Genomic DNA, 27,980 nt, shown 5'->3' with positions numbered 1-27,980 from the left:
TTTTAGTCTTCTGCTTTTCACCGTGAAAGAAAACAAACTCAAAACCAGACCCCTGCAGAACCTGTGCACGAAATAATGGTGATTGGTAGCAGTGATAATTGTCTCTGTATACCGTAAAACTGAAATTCCACAGGTGGCAAAATCCTAAAACATTTGTATGAAGAAATTCTGTTATTTATTTGTTCCTTTCATGGAGCTACTACTTCATCGTGGTTTTTATAGGCATCTCTAGAGCAATGCTGTGAGAGATTTTTGAGTAGATCTCTACTATAGTAAGTTTGCACTGTGCTCATCAAACAAGAGTTGTGGTTTTTTAAAGAAAAACCACATTGTTAGTCTGGATGTCTTCCTTAATCTGCAACAATCAACCAAAAAACTTTCTGTTTCATTGAAAAATTGCTATGATATATTTGAGGTATTATTAGGTGTTACTCTTACTTATTTTATTTATTATTTATGCTATTATTACATATTAGTTACTTCAGTTTCATTAATATGTTCACAAAATTTTAAGAAAAGATTTTTTGTCTGATTATGATTTTGATTTTTCTACAAGTTCAGTGTGTAGTAGCATAATTTATGTAACTCATTAATGTTTGTGCTCTGACACATTATAAGATAGATGAGAGTAACTTTTGAATAACTGGGGTAAAAAGTAAGCTGAACTTTGAAGAGACGTGAACGTTTCTTGCTTGAGAAAATCATGCAATATTGTTTGTATTAATTTGTAAACCAAATGACACCTGAGCATTAAAAATAGGTCATTAAGGTTACTTCTTGATTTTTTTTGTTTCTGTTTGAGAAATGTATCTTCCTATACTTCAACTCTGTAGCTATAACTGTGAGAGATGTATAAGAAAAAGGTGCTTTGAGATATTATTGTTCCTTGCTTTGGATCCTAGATTAATACAAGGTTATTAGTACTTTATGTTGACTTCATAGCAGTCTCTAGAAGGTCATCTTGATACTGTTCTATAAAGTTGCATGTATATGCTCTTCACCAGGTACAATGTTTTGTGTGCTGGTAGACCATATGCAGTTAAAGGTGATCTGCAATGTTAAGCTTATTGAGCCAGAAAAATTAAATATACTCCTTTTGCTTGCCATTCTATTCACCTATTTCTTGACATATACTTGATGGGTATCCTTAAGTTACCTTGCAGACAGTGGAGCATTTCACAGTGTGTAACACGATACATATTTTAAAGTTTTAAATACTTGCAATTTATATAGTTGCCTTGATTTAGTTAATCTTGCACCATTTTTGAAGTTATAAAGTGCTACTTGAGTGTTTAGCACTGAGTATCTATCACTAACGGTTAATATTAAACTGTGTAAATAACAGAAAAAGTGTATTTTAATGTTAAATATCAAAAGAAGAGTAGCTTATTCTGATTGAGTTGTGCACCTAAGAGAAGCTTTGACTGGCATTCTTATCATCGATTCTTGAGTCTTTTTACCATTGGCAGTTAAAATTCTGACCATTATCCCTGTATTGAAGTGAAGTTTTTGAGTCTTTTAATTAATTGTATCAAAGATTAGTACTTAAGAACAAGTTACATTCTTAGAGCTAAATATGTATGTATTTGAATAATGCTGCTTGCTGGTTTTGACTGGGGTAGAGTTTTTTCTTCATAGTAACTAGTATAGGCCTATGTTTTGGATTTGTGCTGAAAACAGTGTTGATAATGCAGAGAAGTTTTCAATATTACTGAGCAGTGCTTACACAGAGTAAGGCCTTTTCTGCTTCTCACCCCACCCCACCAGTGAACAGGCTGGGGGTGCACAAGAGCTTGGGAGAGGACAGAGCTGGGACAGCTGACCCCAACTGACCAAAGGGATGTCACATGCCATATGATGTCATGATTGGTTTGTAAAGCTGGGGCAAGAGGGAGGAAGGGGGTGATGTTTGGAATGATGGCATTTGTCTTCCCAAGTAACCATTACATGTGATGGAGCCCTGCTTTCCTGGAGATGGCTGAACCACCTGCCCGTGGATGGGAAGCAGTGAATGAATTTCTTGTTTTGCTTTGCTTGCGTGCGTGGCTTTTGCTTTACCTATTAAACTACGCTTATCTCAACCCATGAGTTTTCCCCTCACCTTTACTCTTCTGATTCCCTGGGGGGAGCGAGCGAGGGGCTATGTGGTACTTAGTTGCTGGCTGAGGTTAAACTATGACATACTGGCAGTAGTGTTCTACCTCTCCCTATCCTGTGCCTATATCCTTCTATTGCTGTGACTGCAGCAACACTGCCACTGCATTTAATTTTCCTGCTGTGGTTTATACCGTATAAAATGATAGATAGATGAATGCCTGAGCTAGGGCTGTTCCTGTCAAAACAAGATAAATTTGGATTTGAATTTGAAACTTGTGGACCATAGGCATCTTTCATTCTGGAATTGTTATGCCTATATTACTAACAGCTAGTAGTCACAAATAAAAGGCCAAGCAGTTCTTGTATTAGGGATTAGCAAGAACTATATGCAGCTTTTTATTAGAGACGTTAGTTGTGATGGTGGCAGCTCTGTATTTACAAGCTTCAGTGATGGAAAGATAGCGCAGAAAATCCATAAATGACAAAAGCACCAATCTGAGTACTCTGTGCTAATACAACATTCTGATATGTTGGAATTATTTGGAGGAGTCAAAAACTGAAAAATGATTCAGATATTCAGATGATTTTGCTTACAAGAATAACTAAGGAAAATAGATTTTAAAATGTTGTGGTTGTGAACAACCAAATGTGGTGGTGGTTATGATTTTTGTAAAGAGAGGCGGATAAAAATGGAATAATTCAGGATCAGCCCAAGCAAGTTTGTCTGAAGGGCCAAGCACTGGTACTTGCTGATAGCGTGCATGTGTTTTAATTCTTTCAAAATAGAAGTTAGTCTCCTCTTCCCTGGGCAGGTGAGCTCTTGCTCCTCTGTTTTGTGTCTATCTCTTTGTGTCCCTGTTAGTGTTCGTCGCTCACACTCTTTCGCTGAACTAACCTAGCTCACTAAACCAGCAGAAAACTATCCACTTTGGTTTTTGTCGCTGCTGTTATAGCAGTTTGAATTGGCACACAGAAGGTCTGACAGGTTAATGAAATGAAGTACTGTGGAAACCTCTTTGGAGAAGGCTGTGCATTCCTGAGACAGAAATGAATTGCAAATAAGTGTAAACACCTTCAACAAGTTAAATGATACTTCCATGTGGAAATGTTATGAATTAATAATGCCATTAGAGAAAAGCTGTACTCGTCCATTCCATCTGTACTGGAAAAGTTATCATTCACTTGCATTATTCAGTCTTCTCAGACAGTGAGGTCCAAACTGTGAAGGATAGATTTGTTAACATTTATTTTGTTGGTAACAGATCAGAGTTAAGATATAATTATATGTGTATCCTTAATTTGATATTTTGATGAGGTGATATTTTCATTCAGTAGTGTGATGTTTCCTCTGAAAGTACTTTAAAGAAAATGAATGAGCAAGTGCTGATCTTTAGAGTGATCCAATGTGTAAATGAACTTGTCCTAGTTTTGGCTGGGATAGAGTTAACTTTCTTACTAGCAGCTAGTATACTGCTATGTTTTGGATTTAGGATGAGAATAATGTTGATAACACACTGATGTTTTTATTTGTTGCTAAGCAGTCAAGGACTTCTTCAGCTTCCTAAAGGGAAGAGGGAATATAGACAGGAGAACTGACCCAAGCTGGCCAAAGGAATATTCCATACCAAACTGTATTTGTGAAATCATATTTTGTAGATTGAATATTTGTGGAAGAAACAGAAGCAATGAAAATGTGCTTTTTTTCCCTTTTCCTCTCCCCTGCCCCACAAGAGGGCAATGTACAGAAAGTGCTGTAGAATTCCAGAAATCTTGCACCATATTAGTTTTCTTATCTTGCAGCATGTAACGATTGGAATTAAGACGGTATTACATAATTTTTTAGATAAGAAACAAAAGCCAAAAAAGAGATCCCTAGTGATAAATGAAGCTTTCTGATTAATCATGACATATGAACTCTAGGTATTTTGTATTGGTATTTAGCTACATCATAAATCAGGGCTCTTCAAGTTCTAGGATGAATAATGTTACAGCTGCTTACCCAGTGGCTGCATGGCAATCGCGCCTTATTTTTCTTACAGTAAGAAAGGTTTCAGGAGCTGCCTGAATCCGGTCTGTTGAGCTACCCTATTTGTGAACCGAGACTGAAGGTTGCTTTGTCAGTTTTGTAATTGGCCCTGTATAGTTTTAAACGTATTCTTCCTTGGAATGTTTCTTCGGCTAAATCCAGTTTTTACAGAATGTAGCATTGCATTTATCAGCTCTGCAACTATCTTATACAGGTGTTTGGAACATCTGAACTCATGCCTATGAATCTTTAAAAAATTGAAGTCTGAGTATATAAATGGGATACATGGGTTCTGCCTGGCCTTGGAGCTCCCTTAGCTTTTGCTTATCATCAATATTGTTTTCAGTCCTTGTTAAGAGTAATTTCTGCCTTTTCTTTCCTTACGGTAAAGCTTGTAAAAGGTCAGACATTTGATATCATTACCTTCCCTAGAATGGTGGGTTTCCATGTGGCTTTCTGGATGGATGTTTATCTTAGTGAGGTTCTGCTACGGGATTTTTGGTGGTTGGTTTTTTTTTTTTTTTTTTTTAGCTGTGGCTGATCAGAGGAGGTCTTAAAAAAGCGAAGCATGCAGTGAGTTTTCCATGAATGGCCAACTGTTTGTTTGCTTGTTCGTTTGTTTTCTGGCGGCAGGGAAGATGGCTAGTTTGTGTGTCCTTTGATACAGACTCGATTGAAAGCTGTCATATTTGTTAAATATTGTGGGAATTAACGTCCCTCTGTTATTCCTTTTTTGGATCCAAAAGTGGGTATTTCAGAACTTATGCTTTGTATGTGTTGAGGGGTATTAGTTGTTAAGCATAAATAAGTAAGTTTGAATTAGAATAAATTACTTATGGTGTGATTTGTGCTGTCTGCCTAGTTTTACCCAGCATGAGTAGCTAGATTTGCTGAAGCCTTTAGGTTGCGATAGAGTTATTTTTCTTCGTAATTTTCCCAGGAGCTGGTACAGTGCTGTGTTTAATCTTTTAGTATGGGAAAGATGATGATATCACAATGATGTTTTGGTAGTGTTTTTCCCAAGTCTGTGTCAGTTCTTCGTGTTCTGCCAGTGAGTTCAGGTGCACAAGGAGTATAAACCAGAAGACAAGACCCTCGTCTGAAACTGCAAATCAACAAGTTAAGAGCCTGCCTGCCCGGACACAGGAAAAGAATCCAATAGAAGACCCCAGTCCAAAAATCACCATTGGACTAAAAGACACGTGGACAGAGTGTGAAGAATGCATGAGGGGCGGGTGTAGAGATCGCAAGGGTATAATTGCCCAAGGATTTCTTTGTTCAGGGTCCCTCTCTTTGGAGGCTCCCAGCCCAGGCTGTCCTTGCTGCTGTACCTTTCAGTTAAATTAATTACTTTGTAAAATACGATGCCAGAGGCTCTGCTGCGGGAAACCTAGGGTCAACCCTGAAGAAGGAGGAAGCGTGCCCTAGAGTGTGTGTGTGCATGTGACACCATGAATGGTGTGTGAATGCTCGGGCAGTGGCTTCTCATTTAACAGTATGCAACTTTATAGTGAGAAAAGGGTGCAACTGCAAGGAGTTGCTTTGTGGGAGCTAAGCCTCTTCATCTCAGCAGGTTGTTGCTGAAATTTTTATTCTTATCAATGTAAAACCTGAGCATTCCTTTCAAAGGTTTTCCTGCAATGAAATGTTCTCCATTTCTTTGATGTTATTTGCATCTGGAGTCAATTCACATTCAGAAGTGAGACTTCTGAACTTTCCTTAAGAAGAAAAGAGAAAAGAAAAGGGAAAAAAAAAAAAAAAAGAGGAGGGATTGTTAGAGGAGGTATAACCTAAAAGGAGGAGGGAATGTAGAGTTAAGGACAGCAGTCGTCCTGTGGATGAGATCTTTGTATGCAAAAGGCCTTTGGGTGGGGTACCCCTCAGTGGCCTTGAGTGGTAAGCTGTAACCTTGGTAAGGTGTTCTGGCAAACTTTGCGTTGATATTTTGGATCTAGTAGAGGAATTTGATGTGGTTGTTGATGCTGCACTTTACAGAACTTAAAGCAAATTCTTTCCAGGCTCTTAAGTTGTTTATGCCTCCTGCCTTCCCCTGTTCTTGTATCCGTCTTTCCTCCTTCTTGACACGTACTTTTCTGTTGAGATGGCTATCAAAGTGATTTCAGTACATTTCAGAGTGTAATTTGAAGTCCTTCTGACTGTTCCTTTGATCAGAATTCTGTGTTCCTTTGCCTTTCAGACAAAATTAACACTGGAAGTAAAAGAGCTTGTAAACCATGTTAATTTAAACGTTTCCTGTTGTTTACTGATATTACAGTGAAGTTTCATCTTAAAGCGTATTAAAGTCCTTGCCTCTTGGCTACAAAATGATAAATAAAAAAATTTCTTGAGGGTGATTTGAATTTCCAAGTAAAATGATGAAAGCTAAAGAAACTCGGGCAGTGGCTTGGATTTCCATTTCTTAACTTCCTTCTTGAGGAGGCTTGTTTGGGATTCAGTGAAATTGTTACTCAAGTTTATCTAAACATGTACACTGACGATACAGTAAGCAGGGTAACTAGCACTGATGAAAGGCTTTTGGATCAACAGATTTGACGGATAATATGGCAGTCGGTGTAGATGCTTCTGTTTTCTCTTGATCCCTGCTTGTTTTCTGGCACTATGGGGAGCATTTTTGGCACTGTTGCATTTGAGAAACTATTGAAAAGACACTGCATTTGAATCCCTCATGTCCCTTTTTTTTCTTTTTTTCAAATGTGTATTTTCCATGTCTAAAAAGACCTAAACAAACAATCCCCCCTCCAAACAAAAACCCCCAAAGAAAACAAAAATAGACTCCCCGATCTAAAACTCCCCCAACAAGCCTATATTAGGTTTTAAACAATTGAAATCCTACTTTATAGTGTACATTATTGTAATTATGACACCTGCACACTTTGTTATGAAAGAGAAAACTCCATATTTATATCCAAGCAGCACACCGGGAAAAAATACGAAGTTCACTTCAGCATATGAAAAAAACAAACCTAGAAATCCCCATCAACCTTTTAAAGAGTTCTTTTGGGCCTTCCTTTGAGGATTAAGAAGTGTTCAAGAATCAAATGACTTAACATATTGTATTCTAGAAAGTATATTTGTGCATGAAATTATGGTGAAGATAGCTTTGGTACTTTATTTATGAATTTTCTTGGCTAAACTGTATTTTCTTCCTGGCAAAATTAGGTTATAAGTTTAGTTAAATGGATTTGGGGCTGGTTAGAGACAAGGTGATCTCTAAGTCAGCTGGTATTTCTTGTTCATAAAGGCAGAGATAAATGTATTTTGCTTTCAGCTTTGCATCTAGATTGTCAATTAACTGATTTTACTTTATCAGAGAATTTGAGAACCTATTTTCTTATTCTCTCAGACTGATTCCATGGTATAAGTTTCTGATGTTTCTTCTCTTGTGACTGAAATAGAAAATTGATGCTTGGTGATACCTGAATAGAGTATGCACATATTACATCTTGTCATGGTGCTTGGTGAGAGTGGTTGTGCAGTTGCTGTTGAACAAATTACATTTTCTTTTGAGGGTCTGGATAGTCATTTTGGTAGTTAGAGAAAGATCAGCATGGATCATTTTTAAGAGTCAAAACAGTTACTGAGTTTTCATATGGCTATTCAGACTTACAGATTTTAAATTGTCTTCCTCATCCTTTCAAGCTACTCAATGAGAGTTTTAAACCCCTTGTGTCACAAATATTGAACTCCTCCTGTATTCTAAGTCGAATTGTTAATTTTGTTAAACTTGGGGGGGTTTGTGTGTGTGTATTTGTCTGAATTATTTAAACAAGCACAGTTTGTGTCTTATTCTGTAATCCTCTAAGAATTGACTTCTACCAGTATGGGAAGACTTCTGTAGTCTATGTAGACTTATGCTCTAAAGGCTCTGGGTTAAGAAATTATTTTCTCTCTGTTTGCACAATTTCATTCACATTGCCAATGCTTCATGTTATGTTTAAAAAAATATATAAAAAATTAAATTTTCAGCCTCCTTAGAAAGCACACTTGATTTGTATCACTTTTGATATTCTGTTCAGTTTAACATGGAAGATACTTACTTAGTATGTAAACTGTATGCACCTCTTTGGGAGTGAAATCTAAATCAAACTTCACATTCTTATGCATGAAGATGTCAGTAGGGGAGCCAAAGCTGAAACCTTGCATTAATTTACAGTAATATCCCAACAAAAAATACTGTGCAGGTGCAGAAATGCAGGAAGACAGAAATCTTCGGTGAGAAATGCAGGAAGACCTCTGAAGCAGCAGCCACGTCTCTGTTTTTAATCCAGTTTCTTTTGTTGATTGATTATTGGGAAGATGGATAATATTAACAGTAGTGTATTCATAAATGCTGTCTATAATTGAAGAATTTAAGTTTGTGTGTTTTGAAAGCAAATATAGATACTTGATTTGCTTTTATAACATTATATTATAAAAATTTCAAAACATTAATGTTGTTTCCATTAAAATAGCACAGGACATTATTACCATCTCTCTTAAATTCTGATAACGCTTGATGCTACGTAAAATGGGTTATGTTAAAGATGAAGCTGAACTTAGGTCATATTCTCTTTTGTAACTTCTAGAAATATAAAGAGAAAGATAAACACAAGCAAAAATACAAGAAGCAGTCGGAGTCCTCACCATCCTTGGTTCCATCTCTTACTGTAACTACAGAGAAAGTAAGTCAATGTGTTTTTCCTCCTCTTCCACTTCAATTACTTATGTTGAAATTTCATGATGTAATCATTCCAGTATATATACTGGAATGATTCTATATATATAATGGCTTTATAATGGCATAGATTCTATAATAGTCTTGGTGTTTTTTCCTATAATGTAAAATCCTAAAATACTTTGAGGTTTCTAATATGAAGAAAGGCTTAGATTTTTGTAATTGAATAGTGAGTAATTAAGTGACTCCAATCAGGTGCCACTGATACTACAGTAAGTTTTATTTCATTAACTTATGTTTAATAATTTGAGAAGTTTTAGAAAATCTTTCCTTTGAAATTCACTTGTGTGTGCTGAGCTGTCGCTGAACCTCTAAGCATTTAAGTCGGTAATTATGAAACTATCATAGAATAGTTTGGGTTGGAAGGGACCTTTAAACGTCATCTAGTCCAACCTCCCCTGCAGTGAGCAGGGACATCTTCAAGTAGATCAGGTTGCTTAGAGCCCCATCCAACCTGACCTTGAATATTTCCAGTGGTGGGGCATCAACCACCTCTCTGGGCAACCTGGGCCGGTGTTTCAGCACACATGTAAAAATTTTCTTCTTTCTGTCTAGTCAAAATCTTCCCTTTTTTAGTTTGAAGCCATTACCCTTTCTTCTATCACAACAGGCCTTGCTCATGTTTCGTATGCCTGTAATACCACGTTGCCTTTTTAGCAGCCTGCTTCATTAAGTTCTGTGGTCTTTCCTTCCTGTTAAGGTGCTAGCAAATGCCTAACTCAGGGGACAACGTAGAGGGTTAAATGATGACAGTTCTCATTGTACTCTACAAGAATCGCTTGCACTATCCACAAAAAAAAGTGACACTAATGATGGTATTACAGAGTGGGCAGCAGTATTGAGAAATGGGTTTTCTGCCTTCAGAGTTGGAAAACATTTGTCCCATTCATGTTTGACATCTGAGTCTGGGAATCGTGGTTTGAATTAATTAGCCATCAGTATGTCAAGCACTGTTTTTTAGCAAAGATGCTGAAGTTTGTTTTAACTGTATGTAGTTTGGCTCCTGATATGCAGTATTCAACAAATATGTCTCTTTGCATATGGTACACCAAGACCTTGTCAGGACAGGGTGAAACAATTGAAGTACCAACTTTCTCTAGTCCCTGGAAGTATTCCCTTATCTAGTGGTATCAACTTCAAGAAACATCACCAAGAAAGTTAGGTTTTTAGTATGCTTTGGATATTTCTTTATTTTCAATAGTAGGATTATTAACTTGAGGATGTGTACCTGTTAACATCCCATTATTTGTGACTCACGCTTCTGATAAGTCTTGTTTCTGGTTCTGCTGTAATCTTTTTGACACTATTGTGTATAGTGAAACTTACTGTTCAGTGGTTTTCTGAAACTCCCAATAACTCTTTATTAAAAAAGAGAGGGTAGACTCAATTTACTTCTTTGCTGTTTTGATTTAAGAGAGATTAGGCATTGCAATCAGTGGGTGTGACAGGTTTTATTGAAATTAAGTTGTAAAACTCTTTGAATAGTACTGACTGGTTCATGTGATTTCTTATTTCATTTTATTAATTTGTCCTGAACATATTCCTCTTAAGTTTGAAAGAACTTGTAAATGAGGCTTCTTGTGTGGGATCTTCCTTTAAACTCCACAATTTTTGTTTGTGTTTTGTGCTATGTATAATCCTATCTTTCTTGAATTACATCCATTTTGTACTTTTTCTAATCATCATAAGTTTTAACAAAAAGTGATACTGCTGTATATTTGTGTAAAAGTGAAAGAAAATATATTGAAATATTGGTTATTTTTGAGTTCTACCTATTGAAATATGCTTTTAATGCTGAGGACACAGTTGGGTTCTGTTATTCTGCTGACCTCTTGCTTTGTTCTCCCTTGTCTTTTCCTAATTACAAGGTTTACGACTCAATGGTGTACATTTCAGTAAGGTGAACAAGAGTAAGATCCCATTTTTAGCAGACCTCTATTTAATCCAAGTAAAGAATGAAAATCTTGCTGAGTTGTTAGCCATAGTGTTAAGCAAGATTGTACTAAATATGTACGTATAGCAAGACAAATGTATTTTTGTAGTTATGTCTATAGGATTTATAATAGAAACATTTTTAATATTTTTATGTTCTTTTGAATACCTGATCCTCGTCTCTTTATAGTCTTAAAAATCATAAAATAGATGGATGATAAAAAACTGTTGCAAATCCTATGGCAAGGTAGAGCTAGAGCAAATACTACAGAGAACAGACACTCTCTATAATTCTAGAACTTAAATTATAACTGAATTGAACTAAAACAGAAATATTCATTGTGGAATTTAAGTATCAACATGTGTCCTTTTAGTTTTCTTTTTTTAACCTTTTGCATTCTGTAATTTTTTTCTATTAAGCTATCTGCTTTGTTTTCTACATTCTTTGTATAATGCTTCAGATCATCAGAAAAATTGGTGTTCGTTGTTTTTAAATGAAGTTACTAAGTGTGATTGTGTTTTTTTAAAAAGTGTCTGCTGGATATTTGGAAGTGATTTTTTTGTGGCTAGTTCCTTCAGTTGTCTTTTAATTTTTTTTCTAAGTCCTTTTGACACCATTTTCATGCATTTGCTTTTGTAGGTTATAAATTCATAGTGAGTTCCTCAAAAATTTGAAATTTTAATAATGTAGCAAGATTTGTTTTCTTCGGAGATAAATATTTGGTTCAGAACATTGTATTACTTTTTGCATCCTTTTACATAGAGTTGTCAGAATTGATTTGGACTTGATGTCCTTTTCATAGCAGTCTGTCTTTGCAGTGAATACATTATTTTATCATGGTATATAATCACCTCTGCTACCACACTGGGGGGAACTGGAATTTGAAATTAATTTTTTTTTCCTTTTTAAAGAAGTTAAATCCATTGTGGTACAGTGGTAATGACCATTTGTGCAGGTGATGCCTTAAAGCATGTTTTTATCTGAATGAGTGGTTTCTTAAGATAGATTCCTGAAAGGCTGCAGAATAAGCTGTGGATTTACATTATGTGAGTTAGTATACTTGATTTCCCTGTTTGTTCTGCAAAATTTAATTCCAAGAAATTTTACTGAGGTTCCAGTCCAAATGCTGTGTTGAGTTATGAGTATGCTTTTTTAAAGGCATTTTTGTGCATCCCTGTACTGTCTCAGCAAACACTGCTTAGTCTGGGTCAGTTAAGTTTGAAAAGTTCTGAAATAAGAAATTCTTAACTACTCTTGATTAATGCACAAACAAATTTTTCACTTTTCTCTTGGGGCATAGATACAGAATGTTTTAAAAAAGACTAGAATAACTTAGGAATTTGAATTCTCTCTCTGCCTCTTCATATGAGGTTTTCTTCTGGCCATCATCTTAGTTGTGAAGGGCCATCAGCCCTTCATTTAGTCCTGGTAAAAGCTTTTGTCTCTGGTTTTGAGCTTTGGCTTGTATTGAGAGTTTAAAAATGTGTATGGTTTAACAGATACAGAAAAATACATATTTTTTTTTTGTGGGGTGGGGAGGAGTGTTACTAATTAAAACAAACCTCCAAAACATTGATGTACATAGATGCACAAGACAGTGTATCTGTATTCCAATTGTATCCAGTAACTAAATACAAGATATTGCAAACAAAAAGTACAGCTGACTAAAGTTTATCTGTAATAGTAGAGATGACAATGATAACCCTCTGCAGTTCACCTTGACTATCAGCCCAGCCTGGTTCTCAAGGGAGGCACTCTGATTGTACCACAGTGGGATACGGAAGAGAATTAAAAGAGTTAGGGAAATCTCTGTTCGATATGACTGAACATCATTATCCCACAGCGGTGTGGTGTTTGTAGGCTATGGGACATGTGTGTGCATGTGTGTTGGGTTTTTTTTTGGTTGGTTGTTTTTTTCTTGGACCATGCGCTTACCATCTGTCATTCTTGTGGAGAATTACCTGCCATGGTCCTTCCCTTCTCTGTGCAGAGTACTACCCTATACGTCTGTATTAGGGCTAAAGGCTTCTCAAGCCTTGGGACGTACTGTGTACAGCAGGAATTATTATTATGCCTTTACCACAAATCTAAAGCTTTTCCAGAAGTTTTAAGACTTGCTACAGGTGGATGGTACAACTCTTCAGGGCACACAGAGTAATATATGGGGGGGTGTAAAAATGACAGTAGCTATCTGTGCACCAAGTTGGCAATGTAAAAGTGCGCTTTTCGGGGAACAAAACTTGCTAAGTGGTTTATGGGAAGCATAAAGGAACCCTGATACACACAAAGTTAACTTGATAACTTCATGAAATAGTCAAGTCCTCCCAAATAAACCAAGGAATGGAGTTGGGTGAGAGCATCAGGGGAATCTCCTGTTTGGAGGATGTCTGTACTGAAATGAAGGAAAAAGACTGACTGCAGGGTGAGCAGTGAAGGGAGGAGCCTCGAGTAGTGTATTCCATTTAAAAGCATGTGCTGGGAGGGGACAGCATTGTAACCTGGGGGGGCGGTGGGCTGCAGAGACAGAAGCCAGTCAGTAAATAACCAACTGTGTTCTGCCTCTGTCCTCAGATCCTTGCTCCCTGCTCCACTCACTCTCCTGACCTCAAAAAAACCCCAAAGCAAAAAATGCTATAACTTTGCCGTGGCATATTAAGGTTTTTCTGAGACATTTCTGTTAGGCCTTTGTCTTTTAGAACCAGCATTTTAGAAAAGCAGTTTGTTTAGTGGTATGTAGGTTATTTTATGAACCAAGTAGCTTAATAATCTAAAGCTTGTGCTGCAGTTTTACCTTACATCCTACTGCATATCTTGTGGGTTCTCAGAGAGATTGATGTATGTGTATATGGTTTAGGGCACTTTGTTGTGATTAGCTCCTTAAAGTAAGGAATATAATCTGTGGAAAAAAACCACCACAACTGACCAAATGATACCAATTTTACTTTGCTTAGGGTGTATAGCATCATATTATCATTCAAGGTAATCTAAGTAAGCATGTAGGTTTCGGTACACTTTACAGCACCTTCCAAAACAGAAATATCTGTTGGAGCAAAATTTTCAAAAGCAGAACTGGGAAGTGCATGCATGTTTCCAGGAAATCTGCTAAGAACAGGATTCAGGCATGCTATCAAACCAAGTCTCCGCACAGTATATGCAAATTAATGCCTACTTGTCATTGTGTAGCCCTGTCCAGTCTGTAGACCTATGTTAAACTCTTTATTTCCCTTTAAAACAAATACATAAATAAATAAAATCCCTGCCATAATGGAGAAGAGGTACTAGATAACATCAAACTATGGTTATTGATACCTATAGAGAATTATCCTTGCAATTAATGTTCCACTGAGTGGATAGGAGGTAAGAATTAGGAAAGGAAGGAACTGGATAAGAGGAGAAATCCTGGATCCTAGAAAAAGCCTGACTTTTAGTTTGGGTTATTGCATGTCTGAAAACCCTTTGTTCAAATGACCGAAATTTGAACCACTGCTTCTTAGCTCAGGTCAAGTGAAACGTCAGTTTCAGGAAAATTGAGCATACTTGTGTACTTTGTAATAGTTCAAAAAGTTAACTACTAAATTTACCTGAGAATTGACTCCATCTTCATTAGAAACAGTGTCCTGTTTGAGCAACGCGGGACTGACTTCTCTTCTAATGCTTGGGAAAACTGCACTTTTAGATGTCTCTAGTGTCTGAATTCATGAAAATATTTACTTTCTAGCCAGCTAGGCTATGTGGGATTCAAGGTCTCGGTGTTTTCGAGCCTTGCCAGGTGCATGGATGAGGAGGAGCGAGGCCTGGCCTGGCCAACAGGATTATTTTATACGGTGAACGTCACATTCGGTATAAATTAGAGTGTTTGCTGCGTAGTTCTCTCTGTCCCTTGATGGTGGCAGTCCAGAGAACTCCTTGCCCCGGTGCCGGACCCCTGAGCCCTTCCCTTCCTCCCGAAGCCTCAGCGCTCGCAGTGTCTGACATTTGCTGTCCACTGCTGGGAGTGCACAGCTTCCTGCTGATAGAATTGGCTGAGTATAATCCTTGTATGTTTTACATTGGTATCGGGATCAATACTGGTTCTTTAGTGTTATCGTTAATGATTTAGTCTTACAGTCTTTAGGCTATAGTCTTAGTCTTTAGTCCTATTAAATCTATTTGTATTTCAGCCCTTGTGTTTCCTTGTTTTCTCGGATTCCCCTTCCCAGGTGGAGAGGGGTCATTGGATGATAGAATGATTGTCTAAAAGACAATAAATTGTTATGGGTTGGTAACAAACAGTTACCAGTATAGTAATATGAATTTGAGGTAAATTATTTTTAACATTGTACTTTAACAGACTTACACTGATTTTTCTTCACTGTTATTCAGAAAATCCATAATATGTTTTTATTGCAGTTCATAATAATTCGTACAGGGCAGTAGGCAAATAGAGTAAAATTTTCATCTTCCTCAAAGCTTGCATATTTAGTTGTCTTCTGTCATTTCTAACTGAAGACAACTTAAGTTGTTGTTCTATGTAAATTAAGTTTTATATAAAAATTAAGTTCTATGTAAATGCCTTAGCTGTTCTACTAAAAATATGGAAAACTTTTTCTACCAGCTATACAAAGGTGAGGAAATGTTTTGCTGTAGTCCTAAATTCAGCATGCACCCCAGTCATGGAAAATGTGTGTATATGCTCAATTTTAAGAGGCATGTGTTTGTGTAGTCTCTAATGGAGATCAACTTAGATACTATTTTAGACTCTCTTCTATAAAGAACTGGAAAACAAACTAAACTTGCTTTGAACAGATGAGTAGCTTCTAGGTTTGATTCATATTCTTTTGATGAAGAAGCTTTATGCAGCCAAAAGGCTACTTTACTAGCCGGTTTGAGTATAAACATCATCAGAATAGTATTTCCTTTTTCCTAATTTTGCTTTAATTTTCTTTCTTCTGATATTAAACTTCTGCTATTAGAACTCCTTTTTTTGATTTTATTATGAAAACAGTTATATTCCTTTGTGTGGTTTCCTGATGCTGTGCCCACAGTTTCCCTGCCCACCTAATTGCTTTCTGTGAATCTATTTTGACTATATGTAGTTCGCCAATATGAACAATTCTGACAAAATTTAACATAAGAATAACAGGCCTAAAGATAAAATTTTTGAAAGCCATTTGTCCAAAGGGCAGCTGGGCTTGTTGGAATTGATTTTGGTTTGGTGTTGAGACTATAAAGTCTTAAAAATGCAAGTTCTTAGGTTTTGAAGCCTTCACATCAGTTCCACTGCTGATGGAGCAATGTTTCCAGTTTGACAAAAAAAACTGCATAAAAATTGTATTTTCAGAAAAGCATTTAAAGACTCACTTTTTCTTTTTTCTTTTTTAATTTTAAGCAGTAAAATAACAATATCCTGTTAAATAGAATGTAAAGACTGTGTAACCACAGATTTGAAATTAATCCTTTGACCTCAGTGAAGTAAAAATTTCAACCAAAGCCGACGTTATTTTTGTGCATTTTTCCCACGAAATGAAGTTTTACGGTCTTGAATTGTTTGCTGGAAATGTTAACAATTCAGTTTATGTAACTCCTGCTGTTGGCAGTTACCTTAGTATTTGAACGTTTCTAAGTTTAATTGCAAGAATGAGTTCTTTTAAGCAGTTCTTTCGTTACAGTTTTTTGTGTGACCTAACTATTTCTTTTCTTACTTCTTTTCTCTTATCAAAATGCTAGACATACACAAGCACTAGCAACAACTCCATGTCAGGCTCCTTGAAGCGGTTGGAAGATACTACAGCTCGATTTACAAATGCAAATTTCCAGGAAGTTTCTACACACGTTTCAAGTGGAAAAGATTCTTCAGAGGCTAGAGGGTCAGAGAGCAAAGGGAAGAAATCTGCAGGTCACAGCTCAGGTCAGAGGGGAAGAAAGCCTGGTGCTGGAAGAAATCCAGGAACAACTGTGACTGCAGCTAGCCCTTTTCAGCAAGGTATTAATTGTTACACTGTAACACGACTTCTGCTTTGACATGAATTAGAAATCTTACATATTTAAAACTTGAAAAGCAGCTCATCCGTTATCCTCAATAAAGAGGATGTTGTTTCACTTTGAAGAGAAAATAACTTTTTTTTTCAGGGAAAAAATATTCATTGTGATAACATGAAAAAAGAAGGTTGCGCATCTTTAAAGGGCAAAACTGGTGCTTTTCTTTAGACTCTTAAAGTATTCTCTTTAACTGCTAAAAACAGAAGTTTCTTTATGTTCTGAAAAGTTAATCTGAAAAGTTAGTAAAATATAACATATGAATCTGAGTATAGAGGTCTTCCTTAGCTCTTTAAGAAAATACTACTTCGGATTTTTAGTTAGTGCTTAGTAGAATGAAACTGGACTACCTAATGTGTAGGATGTGGTGTCCCCTAAATAAATTTTCAACATGCGGACATTTAAAATATACCATTTGCTTCAAAGTGGAAGACCTTTTTACTTTTATTTTTTTGTAATTGAAATACATAAGCAGGAGATAATTACGTGACAAGTATATATGGTTTATTTACCTTATGTAATAAAAAAGTTTGACATTTTGAACATGCTAAAACCCACGAAATGCACTGTTGACACTTCTAAAAAGCAAATTTTATTATGGCATCTTTGTCAGAGTTGAAGAAAGATTAAAAAAAATTAAACCTCTGGTTTTTTATTACTTATCTAATAAAACATGTTATTTTGAAACACAGCAAATTAGACGTTCTAGAAAATAATTGTTTTTCCTTAATTTTCACTGTGGCATGTAGGTGCTGTCTGTCCTTTCTGCTTTATGATGTTGCTCTTTCTTTGAGTTTGTTTATGCAGTCAGCACTTTTAAATTTGTCTAGAACTCTTTCGGTATTTCAGGCTTTTTTTACTTGAAAAACAGAAGTGTTTTATTTTGTTTAAATTTTCAAAACTTTGAAAAATACCTTCTGGAATCCTGCATTTAAGGAAAAATGTTGCTCACTGCAGATGGCAAAATAGATCTTTACTATGTGCACGTATTTTCTTTAAAGCTGCATTAAATGAAGTTGATGTTAAGTTATTTAAAATACAAAGCAACAATGTTTTTATTATTCTTAAATTGCTGTATTAATGTAAATTGTATCTTAAATGGCATTCCTAATAATGTTAATGGAGTACTAATGATAAAATAGTAAGTTTTAAAGGACTTTTTTTATTCCTAATGTCATATTTAGGAGTGTTTTCTTGACGGGATAGTCATCATCAGTCTGAGTTCTACAAAACAGTATCCACATGCAGGCAACCATATAAAGCTAATGAATTTCAGTGAAAGTAGATGTTTGTATTTCCTAAGCGTGCTTCATTTTCTGCCTTGCATGTGCTAACACAGTGATGAAATGACCGCATTCCAAATATTACAGAAGGAATGTAATTCTGTTACACAAAAGATCTTTATGATTCTCTGTTAGTGCTATAGAAGTCTTAAAATGCCAATTTTATACGCTTTTCTCCACTTCCTCTCATGTCCTTTTGAAAAATACCTCTTCTGTGAAACACCTCCTCAGCCAGGGTAAATTAAGTGCAATTGCTGTTCCCTTGACCTGTGTCAGACCCTTGATTTAGGTAGAATGGTAAGGAAGATTGCAGGCATAGTGTAGATGTGATCATAGCACGTTTTTATCAGCCGCCTTCTTTCTATGTATGTGCATGGTTAGAAAAAACGGCTCTGACTTGCACCAAGTGTTTGTTGTGTCTTCAAAACATGAGGGATGTCCAAGTTGCCTAAGCAGCAAAGTTGTTATTCTCCTTTTACTCCTTTTCACCTTGTTTGTGCCCTAAATTCAAATCTGAATCTCAGATAGGAATCTGAGAATCTGATCCAGCAGAGCGAAGATCAGCAGGAGAAGCAATGAGTTACCTTAAAAATAAATTCTTTAGCTCTTGGTAATACTTTCCATAAAGTCCTTGCACTCTAAAGTTGTGTATTCTAAGATATTAACCTTCCCCAGGAATTTTCGTCAACTATAGTAAAAAAATAATTGTACTTCTTCTTTTCTTTCTTTTTCAGGAAGCTTTATGGGCACTCCTGGGAGCATGAAGTCATCTTCTGGAAGTTCAGTTCAGTCTCCCCAGGATTTTTTGAGTTTTACAGACACAGATCTGCGAAGTGACAGTTTCACACATTCTCAACAGTCTTCGTCAACCAAAGATGTACATAAAGGAGAGACTGGGAGTCAAGAGGGGGCTGTCAATTGTTTCACTTCCTTAATTGGTCTCCCTTCATCATCAGCTGTTTCCCAATCTAAAAACTTTGACAGCTCACCTGGAGACATAGGTAATTCAAGCCTTACTTCTACAGCATATAAGCGAGCTCAAACTTCTGGAATGGAAGAAGAAACTGTAACAGAGAAGAAACGGAAAGGAAATAAGCAAAGTAAACATGGGCCTGGTAGACCCAAAGGAAATAAAGGTCAAGAAAGTATTTCCCATCTTTCAGTTTCTTCTGCTTCCCCAACTTCATCTGTGGCATCTGCTGCAGGAAGTGTGACAAGCTCTGGTCTTCAGAAATCTCCAACTTTGCTCAGGAATGGAAGTTTACAAAGTCTTAGTGTTGGTTCATCTCCAGTGGGTTCAGGTAGGCATTTATTGTATTTGTTTTCTTACCTCAAAATATGTCTTTATTATTAGGGCATAATTCTCAGTATGCTTTTCAAGAACAGAGTACCATTTAAAATATCTTGACAGTTGCATTGGGAAAACCAGTAAAAATTAGAATATACTGTTGGAAGAGTAAGTTTTGTTCATTTAAGGCGCCACTATGGTGTAGGTGGCTGTAGTAGATTGACCTGTGTATTGACCTATATTCTATATAAATGCAGGTTTTGATGCTGTAGGAGGAAAAATAAGTTGCATGAAAATAGGTTCTTTGGAAATTACACGTGACAATTTTAGCTAAAATAAGTGATACTTTATACAGACTATATCGTCTGTATGTTCTGTTACATAGAGCAAACAAAATCAGTACTCAAGCATGTCAGCTGTGCTGAGTATGTCCCTCAATTATTTTTTCCCAATTTATCATAATTAACAATCAAAATGTCTATATGGAGAATTATAAGTTTAAAAACATAAAAGGATATTGAATCTGGACCCCTGTGCAGCCAGATAATGTTTTCTTGTGTGTTTTTTTAGCAATTGAAATTGGATGGTTTGTTCTTCCTCTGTTCTAAGTGTGATGTGCATTTGGGGCTGTGAGAGGCTTCCTGTTCCCAGTAAATCTGTGTGTGGAATGACCTTGCAGAATACTGTAGCTACCAAAGTCTCTGTTGCTTTGAAGTTTCTTTCAAGGCCTTTGTGTTTGGATAAAAAAATAGCAAACTCTCTGATACCTCATTTTTGTAACTTTGAAATTTTGTCCTTTTTGTTGTTCTAGCGGATTTTTTGCTTAAGTTTTCCATTTTTGGGGGAAAGAGGAATGGAACTTGAATATTTTGTAGCGGGCAGGGTTTTATGCTTTCATATTGTATGTTTTCACTGTATAAGTAAGAGATGCTTTAAAAATATACATGCTTCAAGAAATAAAAAACTTCATGTTTGTTTCAGAACAAGACAGGTACTTAAACACTTCATGTCAAAACCACATTGTTTTAAATCTTTGTTAGAGATAGATGAATGATGATTATTACGGGTATGATGATTATGATGATTATTACGGGTATTAATGGCAGTAGCAGTGGCAACTATATTAGAAAATATTTTTCTTGCAGAAATGGTATGTGGCAAAACTTCTTAGTTGATTATCCATCTTTTTTATTAAAATGCAGTTTTAAAAACATCCTGTCTGTTACGGACTGAGATCATCCAACAGATTTAGATCACTGTTCTGATTATTTTAGTATGAACTTTCTTATTCCTTTATAAACTCTTTGAGGTGGATTATGTATTGTTGTAGTTGTGGTAACAGATGGAAGTACAAGACCTTAGTTTGAAGTGAATGACTTGTATTTCCCACCTTATATTTTTCTTAGAATGTTCTGGTTTTATCAGCTTCTAGAACAGGCCTTTCCCTGGCCAGGTCCATCCTTGCTTCCTTTGTCCTCTTTATTACACCTCACTCTTCCATCTATAAAATGCCAGTGGTAATGTTAAACTCCCTTTATAAAAAGGCTTTGGAATACATGGATGGAAATACCAAGTAGGTTTTATTACTTTTATCATGATATACAGCCTATAATTTCAACTCTGTTAAGCATACTTAGACTCTTGCAAGCCAGCATTAGGCCTATCCTCTAAAATAGGGATAATTTCTGAAGGTGCCAAAGAATATAAATGAAAAACAAAAAAAAAAAACCAACCAAACAAAAACCATCACAAAATCATCTCAACAAAAGCCTGAAAACCCAAAGAAACAAAACCAGATGGATTGCCTTTGCCTTCGAGCACGAGCTCTAAATTCATTCACAAAATTCTGCTTGACTCTGAGCATATTGTTTTAATGTGCCCTTTTCCCTGATTTCCCTTCTTTCTTATGGTCGTAGTCCTGCTTTCCTCACTTCATCATAAGCATTTTCTGGGTTTAGCAGTCCATTTACAACTTGGTTACAATGGGGAAGGGCATATGAGTATTATCAGTATTATCAGAAACATACATTTTCTCAGGTATGATATGCTGATGTTTCTCTTTGAAATGTCTCTATGTTATCCAGTAACAAAATATGACATGTGAATCTAAACGATTTGACCCAACCCCCCAGATAAGATTTTGTGCATGTAAATGTAGTGAGAGAAAATACAGGGGAAGTCAAGCCAAAAAAGTTTTTACTGACTCTTACTTGGAATTGCCTCATTACTTCAAAGAAACAGAATTGGGAATAAGTTAGACCATATTAAACAAAAGCTTTCGAGGCACTTTTTCAAGAATCTCCTCCTCTTTTTTCTTTTTTCTTTTTTTTAAAATAACCTTCTTAACTGCAGCTATCTTAAGCTACCATTCTTTCTCCACTTTCTGAAGTGTACTTGTTGAGATCCATAAAAATTGTGAAAATCATTACTTCACAGACGTGTGATAATCCTGTTCACAGTTAATGTTCTAATTAAATATGAAATACCTTTTAAGGGGTGATGCTGATTCATTATGTGCTATTTATAAATTAAATGTCGTCCATAAAACTTTTATTCAGAGCAAGTACATCCAGCACATTTTGTGAAAATATGTGTCCTCTCCAAACTTTTTTCCAGTCCACAGAACTTCTGTTTTCCTGCTTAATAAGAACAGAGATGTAGCATGAGTACTACGAGGCCACGTATTAAAAGCTGTTACAATACGTACACTCAGGTTGTATTACAGTTGGCAAGCAACTGATCTGATGCTATCAAAATTTTGGGCACTTGAATGTTCAATCTTAATGCTCTTTATAATTTTTACTGAAATGTATTTATATTATGATAGGAAACATTGTATGCGCTACTTTACCAATGTACTCAAAGGAATGAAAATTAATTTTAAAAAAAGAAATAAAATGTAGTTGGTAGGGTGATAAGGACTTTTTCTTTCACATTAACATTTTTCTACTATATCTGTTCCTATTGGGGGAAAAAAAAAGCTTCTTAGCCAATAACAGCTTATTTACAAACCATACTTACCTTTCTGCTGGAAATTCACAGGCACTGTAAGTTTGTTGTTTAAGAAGACATAAGTCAGTTGTCAGCAGGAGTGATATAAAGCTGATACCGGTTCCCCCAAAATCCCACTGGTCTTTGGAGTGATTTCAGGATCCAAATTTTTTTAATAGGGGAGGGTTTCATCTGAAGTCTACAATTTATGGAGCTGTTTAACTTTTTTAAAGTCACACTATTTGTATTCTCAGGATTAAGTTAATTCTTAGCATCCTTCTAGGCAATAATACTTAAAGATTTCTAGTCTGAAGTATTGTAAAGCAGTGATCCCTTCTGCTGAAGATTTTTATTTTTTTCTTTTCACAACAATGGTGATTAAAGAAGAGAAAACCTTCATCCAGGGAATGAAAGAGATGAGTAGCATCTTGTCCCAGTGCTTACCTCTGCTGGTGGTGGATTCCAAGATCAAATGTTTCTTTTACCATACTCGCACATATGTGCAGAAACTAATAAGGTGGTGGGGAGAAGAAAAAAAAATACAGTTATGATAAATAACTGTCATACATTCTGTATTTTTCTGTCAAGCAGTTTGTGCAGGCTCTGGCTTCTCTTTCTTTGGAGTACACTCCAGTGTGTGAAGAACTTTTTAAGAACTCGTGTCCCACACCAATAGAGGGGAAAAAAGCATTTTGTGTGACATACAGTACCTTTTGACTTTTGTGGAATAATGCAGCAAGGTAAAATGAAGAGCAATCAAGTGTCAGAAGTAAACTGAAATTTCTGTTTTATGGTAGATAAAGTTCTTGCACAGTTATCTTCAAGTTCTATGTGGATACCTTCTGCTGGAAGAATTACAATGCTTCAAGTGTACAGAGATGCTTCTCTGTCTTTCTCAATTCCATCCTTGATTTCAAGTAAACAACAAATCGTATAATATCAACTTTAGTTCCTGTGGGGATCAGGAGATCATTTGCTTCAATATTTTAATTTTTGCATAATTGATTTTATGCCCGTAGGAGTACTGTAAACCCTACAAGAGCTTATAAAGCAATTCTTTTATATTTTTTTTTTCCTAAGAAGACTGGAGAAGGTTAAATTCCAAATTGGGCCTTGAAATAGTTAGCCTGTTCTTTCAGCACCACCTGTGCCCATCTTCTGAAATTCCTTTGTCACAATTGAGGCAATCTTATAATTTGTCTTCCTACATTATCTCTACATCATATATGGTCTACCCTTGACCAGTCTTCAGTATGCTCTGGTTGGTAATACTAGACAGTTTTTGGAAGAAAGTACGTATCCAAACCCAGTATTGTACTTTAATACAGCAATATTTCAAACTCTGATTTAGAAACAGGTAATGTTTTTTGGCACAGGTTCCTCTAGGTTGATCTTATGTCTTATGCAGTCAAATTTCAGCTTTATACAAGAGTTTACTAAGTGCTTCAGCTTAGTCTGTGTATTTTATTCTCTTTTCTCATCTGATTCAAGAAGTGATGAAACCTCTGCTAAGTGTTAACACTTCTGTGCAAGGAGGTATCTTACTGTTAGGCTCATTGTCATACTGGTGATGTAAGAGAACTCTGAGCTTCAAAGTAGATGAGTAACTTGAAATCTTTCTCATTGAGATACCAAGTCCCTCAGAGCGTATATTAAATCTTTATGATGATATGTTTAAACTCCTCTGTAGTCTTTGACTTACTAGCTAAATCTAGAACCTAATTCTGTGCTGTATTATCCTTACATCAGTTTGGCATGTGAAATAGACTGTAACTGAGCAAATAATGCATTTCAAAATACAGTAGTTAGTAGGAAATTGTCAGGCAGTTTTTTATTCCCAACATGCAGAAATTATTCCTAACATGGTATGTTCTATGCTTTTATCAAAGATTGGGAAGAAATTAAGAAATCATTACTGCTTGCTCTGGTGGTTCACGGTGATTTCCAAAAACATATGTTGTAAGAAATATACTCAGGTGTAATGAATAATAATTCTGTGATTAAGAAAGTTTTGTACAAAAACTACTGAACAATGAACCTTGTAACAGAGATGTATTTTGAAAACAATTATGAAAAACATCTGAATGATGATGGAGAGCTGAACATTATCTCATATTGAGATGCTTTAGGACAAAAAGACTATTGTCATCCCTGTGGTACTTATTTCAAGAAAGGATGGAAAAGTTTTATCACTTGAAATTGCTCCACAGATATTGCAGGCAGCAGAATACTATATTTAATTCTGATATTACTTTCATCCCAAAATACGAATATATGAAAGTTAAGAAGACGCATACAATTATCAAGATTTTAAAAAAATAGCCTTTTCAGAGAGTCTTAAACTCTTTGTTAGAATGAAGTATCTTTGATTTGAGAATATTTCTGTTTACAAAAATGGCTAAAAGCGTGATCATAATAGTTATAAAGGAAGAATTAATATTCCTGGTCAAGAATTTTTTTCATTCATAATTGCATACTTCATACTGGTAATCGCGCCATTTTCTGTGTTTCGTTTTTGTATTTTAAAGTTGACAGAAAAGTACAGACCTATAGTGCTTAATTAGATGAGCTGCTGAAAACAAGAAATGTTCAGCCTTTCCACCTTTGAAGTCTCAAGGCTGCCTGACTTTCCATGGAAGCAGTGGTTTGTGCATTAGATACAAATCAACTCACCTGTGAATGTCACAAGACTAGAGACTCTTGAAGCATTGCATTGAAAAAAAAAAAACTTGATTCAAAACAAAAGAAAGTTTTCCTTTCTCAAAAAATTGTAGATTCTTTTTTTTTCTCTTGAGTGAAAACAGATGTGAGGGTGTTCTTGAAGTGGAAAAATGTCCCAGGGAAGGGAAGGTAAGTTCTAATAATGAGGGTATAGCTTGCATGTCGAGCTGTTTAGGCCTGCTTATATCAAAGATCTTGGCAGCTGTGGAAATGAGATTTTACCTCACTAGTTAATTGTTGTATGAGAATGTAAGTGTCAAGTTAAAGTAGAAATTTTGAAGATGATATACTTGAAAGTAGATTAACAAATTGTGATGTGACTCTGGGCATTACTTTCTAAATATATCATAATATTTCAAAATATATCATAATTTATTTATTTATTATGCACTGATAGTCAACAGAAAATAATAAGTTTAAATTATGAACTTGTAATACATCTCAGATTTTCCTGAGTTCCTTTTAGGTCTTTTATTTAAAAATAACGTAAAGAAGATTTTGGTAGTTATTAATTTCAAGAGAAAGACGTAATACTTTTAGACAGCTGAGTGAAAAAATGTGATTATTTATAAACTGTTTGAAATCTTGTTTTTGTTCAAGCTTTGCAAATCTTGTACCCAAATATGAATTTAGTAATGAATAAAATAAATTCTTTAGGTCTAGATTTTTGCCCATACAGAGTTATTTGCAGAATAGGCATCTAAATATGGTCTTTTGGAAACATAATTAATACCTGTATGAATATGTTGGCTTTTTGATAGTTGTATCTATATTGGCAGAGAAGAAAATGGACTGGGGGAGCTTAAAGGCTACTTAAGTTACTGTACTTACTACTTTTCAAATGTAGCTATAAATCTTTCATGTTTGGTGAGGGAAGGTGTTCAAAGAAGTCTATGAGCTTTTTGTAAACTGTTTGCTTTGAGATTATGTTAGACCTATAAGCTTATGAAGTGCCTTGTATATATTTGGTGTTAGGTTTGAATTCCTAATAAAAACTCACTTATTTTAGGCCTAGGTAACTGAGACTGTATCGATGAGGTCTAGCTGACAGCTTTGCTATTACTGTTCCCTGCATAGTGAACAAAATGAACTGCCTGCTTTTCCAGGAGTTGATTATGCAGATATATGGACTAAAAGTATGTGGTATTATCTCTATTGTATTTAATTTAAAAAAAAAAGGCATAAAGAGAAAATGTATTGAAACTTCCAGTTTTGTGCTTGGATTATGTTAGTTCTTTAGCTCTTTTTATAAAACTAAAAATTAGAATTTAAACTAGAACAGGGGAACAAGGAGGCGCTCTGAAGCAATTAAGATTTCTATCCTATCGTATGTCTTTGTTGCAGAACTTGGTATTTGCTTTAGAGGTGTATCCCTTTTCTGAAGATCAAGGAAATATTCCTTAAATGAAATTCTATCGCTGCATGGAAACTGAAGTGAGATACAGGTGTTGTTTGCTTACTTGCAACTGTTTAGCTCACAGGATCTCCTTTAAAAATTAGACTTACCCCCCCCCCTTCATTTGATATCACTTTGTATATATATATTTTTAAATTAAAATATACATCTTTTTGAGTGTGAACATTTTTCAGCATCTGGAGTCAATTTACTAGAGTACGGCATTCCTTGTAAGTCAAATGCAAGATAGCAATCAGTCTTTTAACTCCATAAAATCTGTTAAAGGTGACATGGGAACATAAAAAAAAGTGTGTGTGGGGTGAGGGCAAAGAAACTTTACTATAAAAGGAGCAGAAGGGTTTTTTTACCCCTCCTTGAAAATTGTACTTTTCAGATCTTACAGACTTTCAAGTCTTTCATAATTCAAATATAGCTGAAAAATGTGATGTGTATGTGTTGATAGTATTTGCAGCATTTTTGTCACTCTGAAGACTTGTCCAATTTATATGGTAAAATTCTTTTTTTGTTGTAGTTGTTGTCAGTCAGAGGTGATAGCACTACAGTCAGGTTTTTAAAATCAGAAGGAAATGTACTTTGCATTTAAATTTTCCATTTATTTGATGTGAAGAGCTGCAGTATCAGAAGTTAAACTGAAAGTTGTTTGAGGGTTATGATTAAGGTGACTAACTTCTATATAAGAAGAAGGTCTGATGTCTAGAGCTGCTGTTGATTATCGTAATAATTTCTGAGATTTCCCTGTAAAGTTTTAAAAAGGAAACAAGACATTTAAGTAGAAATACTAACACAATGTAGTGGTATAAGGAAGATTAGTTACCTTAAAATAATTGATCTTTTAACTGAAAGCTGTTGCTCGGGGACAAATCCATCAAGACTTATAGTGGACATATTCCTGTGTTGAGGTATAGGAACTATACTGTCTCTATACTATGCTCTTTTTAAACAGAGTCTTTTTAAACTCTTTTTAAATATAATCAGACCAAGCGTCTGATTATCAACTCCACATTTCTCTATGCTTTCTTTTTACTCCAGTAATTTATTTTACTTTCTTAAACAGGTTGCACGGAGGTGATAGGACTAAGATCAGTGGCTTTCTGAAGCTCCGGGTAGCCTGTGGTGTGGTGTCACTTGGTATGACACTGGGGCACGTGCCCCACAGCAATTCTTGTTTTGTAGCAAAGTGTTTGAAGTCAGGCAGTCCACAGGTAGCTCCATTTGCTGTGGTTGATGACAATCCAAACACCTACCTCTACTTAAATTGACAGGAACCAATTGGGGTAGCTTTACAGACACAATTGAAGATTTCAATAGCTTTTGTATTTAAGAACACTTTAAAAAAGGGAAACAGTGTCTGTCTGGATGCAAAGATGTGTCTTCGCTTCCCTAAATGACAATACATCCCAGTGCCTTTTCACTGTGCGGCAGTTCCTGATACTACAAAGGTTACCCATGCTAGTTGCTTAAACCCTTCAAGATC

At 35.6% G+C, this 27,980-nt stretch overlaps 1 protein-coding gene across 4 annotated transcripts in view; it reads left to right on the top strand.

Moving 5' to 3' along the window:
• The window catches only part of MLLT10 (MLLT10 histone lysine methyltransferase DOT1L cofactor), a 148,178-nt gene that overhangs the window by 61,999 nt on the left and 58,199 nt on the right, over positions 1 to 27,980 (top strand). For all 4 annotated transcript variants that reach the window (XM_063324682.1, XM_063324681.1, XM_063324679.1 and 1 more), the window contains 3 exons: positions 8,710 to 8,805; positions 16,498 to 16,753; positions 18,824 to 19,390. In XM_063324682.1, the coding sequence (XP_063180752.1) occupies positions 8,710 to 8,805; positions 16,498 to 16,753; positions 18,824 to 19,390 (919 nt within the window). The remainder of the gene's footprint in view (positions 1 to 8,709; positions 8,806 to 16,497; positions 16,754 to 18,823; positions 19,391 to 27,980) is intronic.

The sequence above is a fragment of the Chroicocephalus ridibundus genome, chromosome 2, assembly GCF_963924245.1.
Source record: "Chroicocephalus ridibundus chromosome 2, bChrRid1.1, whole genome shotgun sequence".
Taxonomy (NCBI): Eukaryota; Metazoa; Chordata; class Aves; order Charadriiformes; family Laridae; genus Chroicocephalus; species Chroicocephalus ridibundus.
Note: the sequence above shows the minus strand (reverse complement) of the source record. Positions and strands in the feature narration are given on the sequence as shown.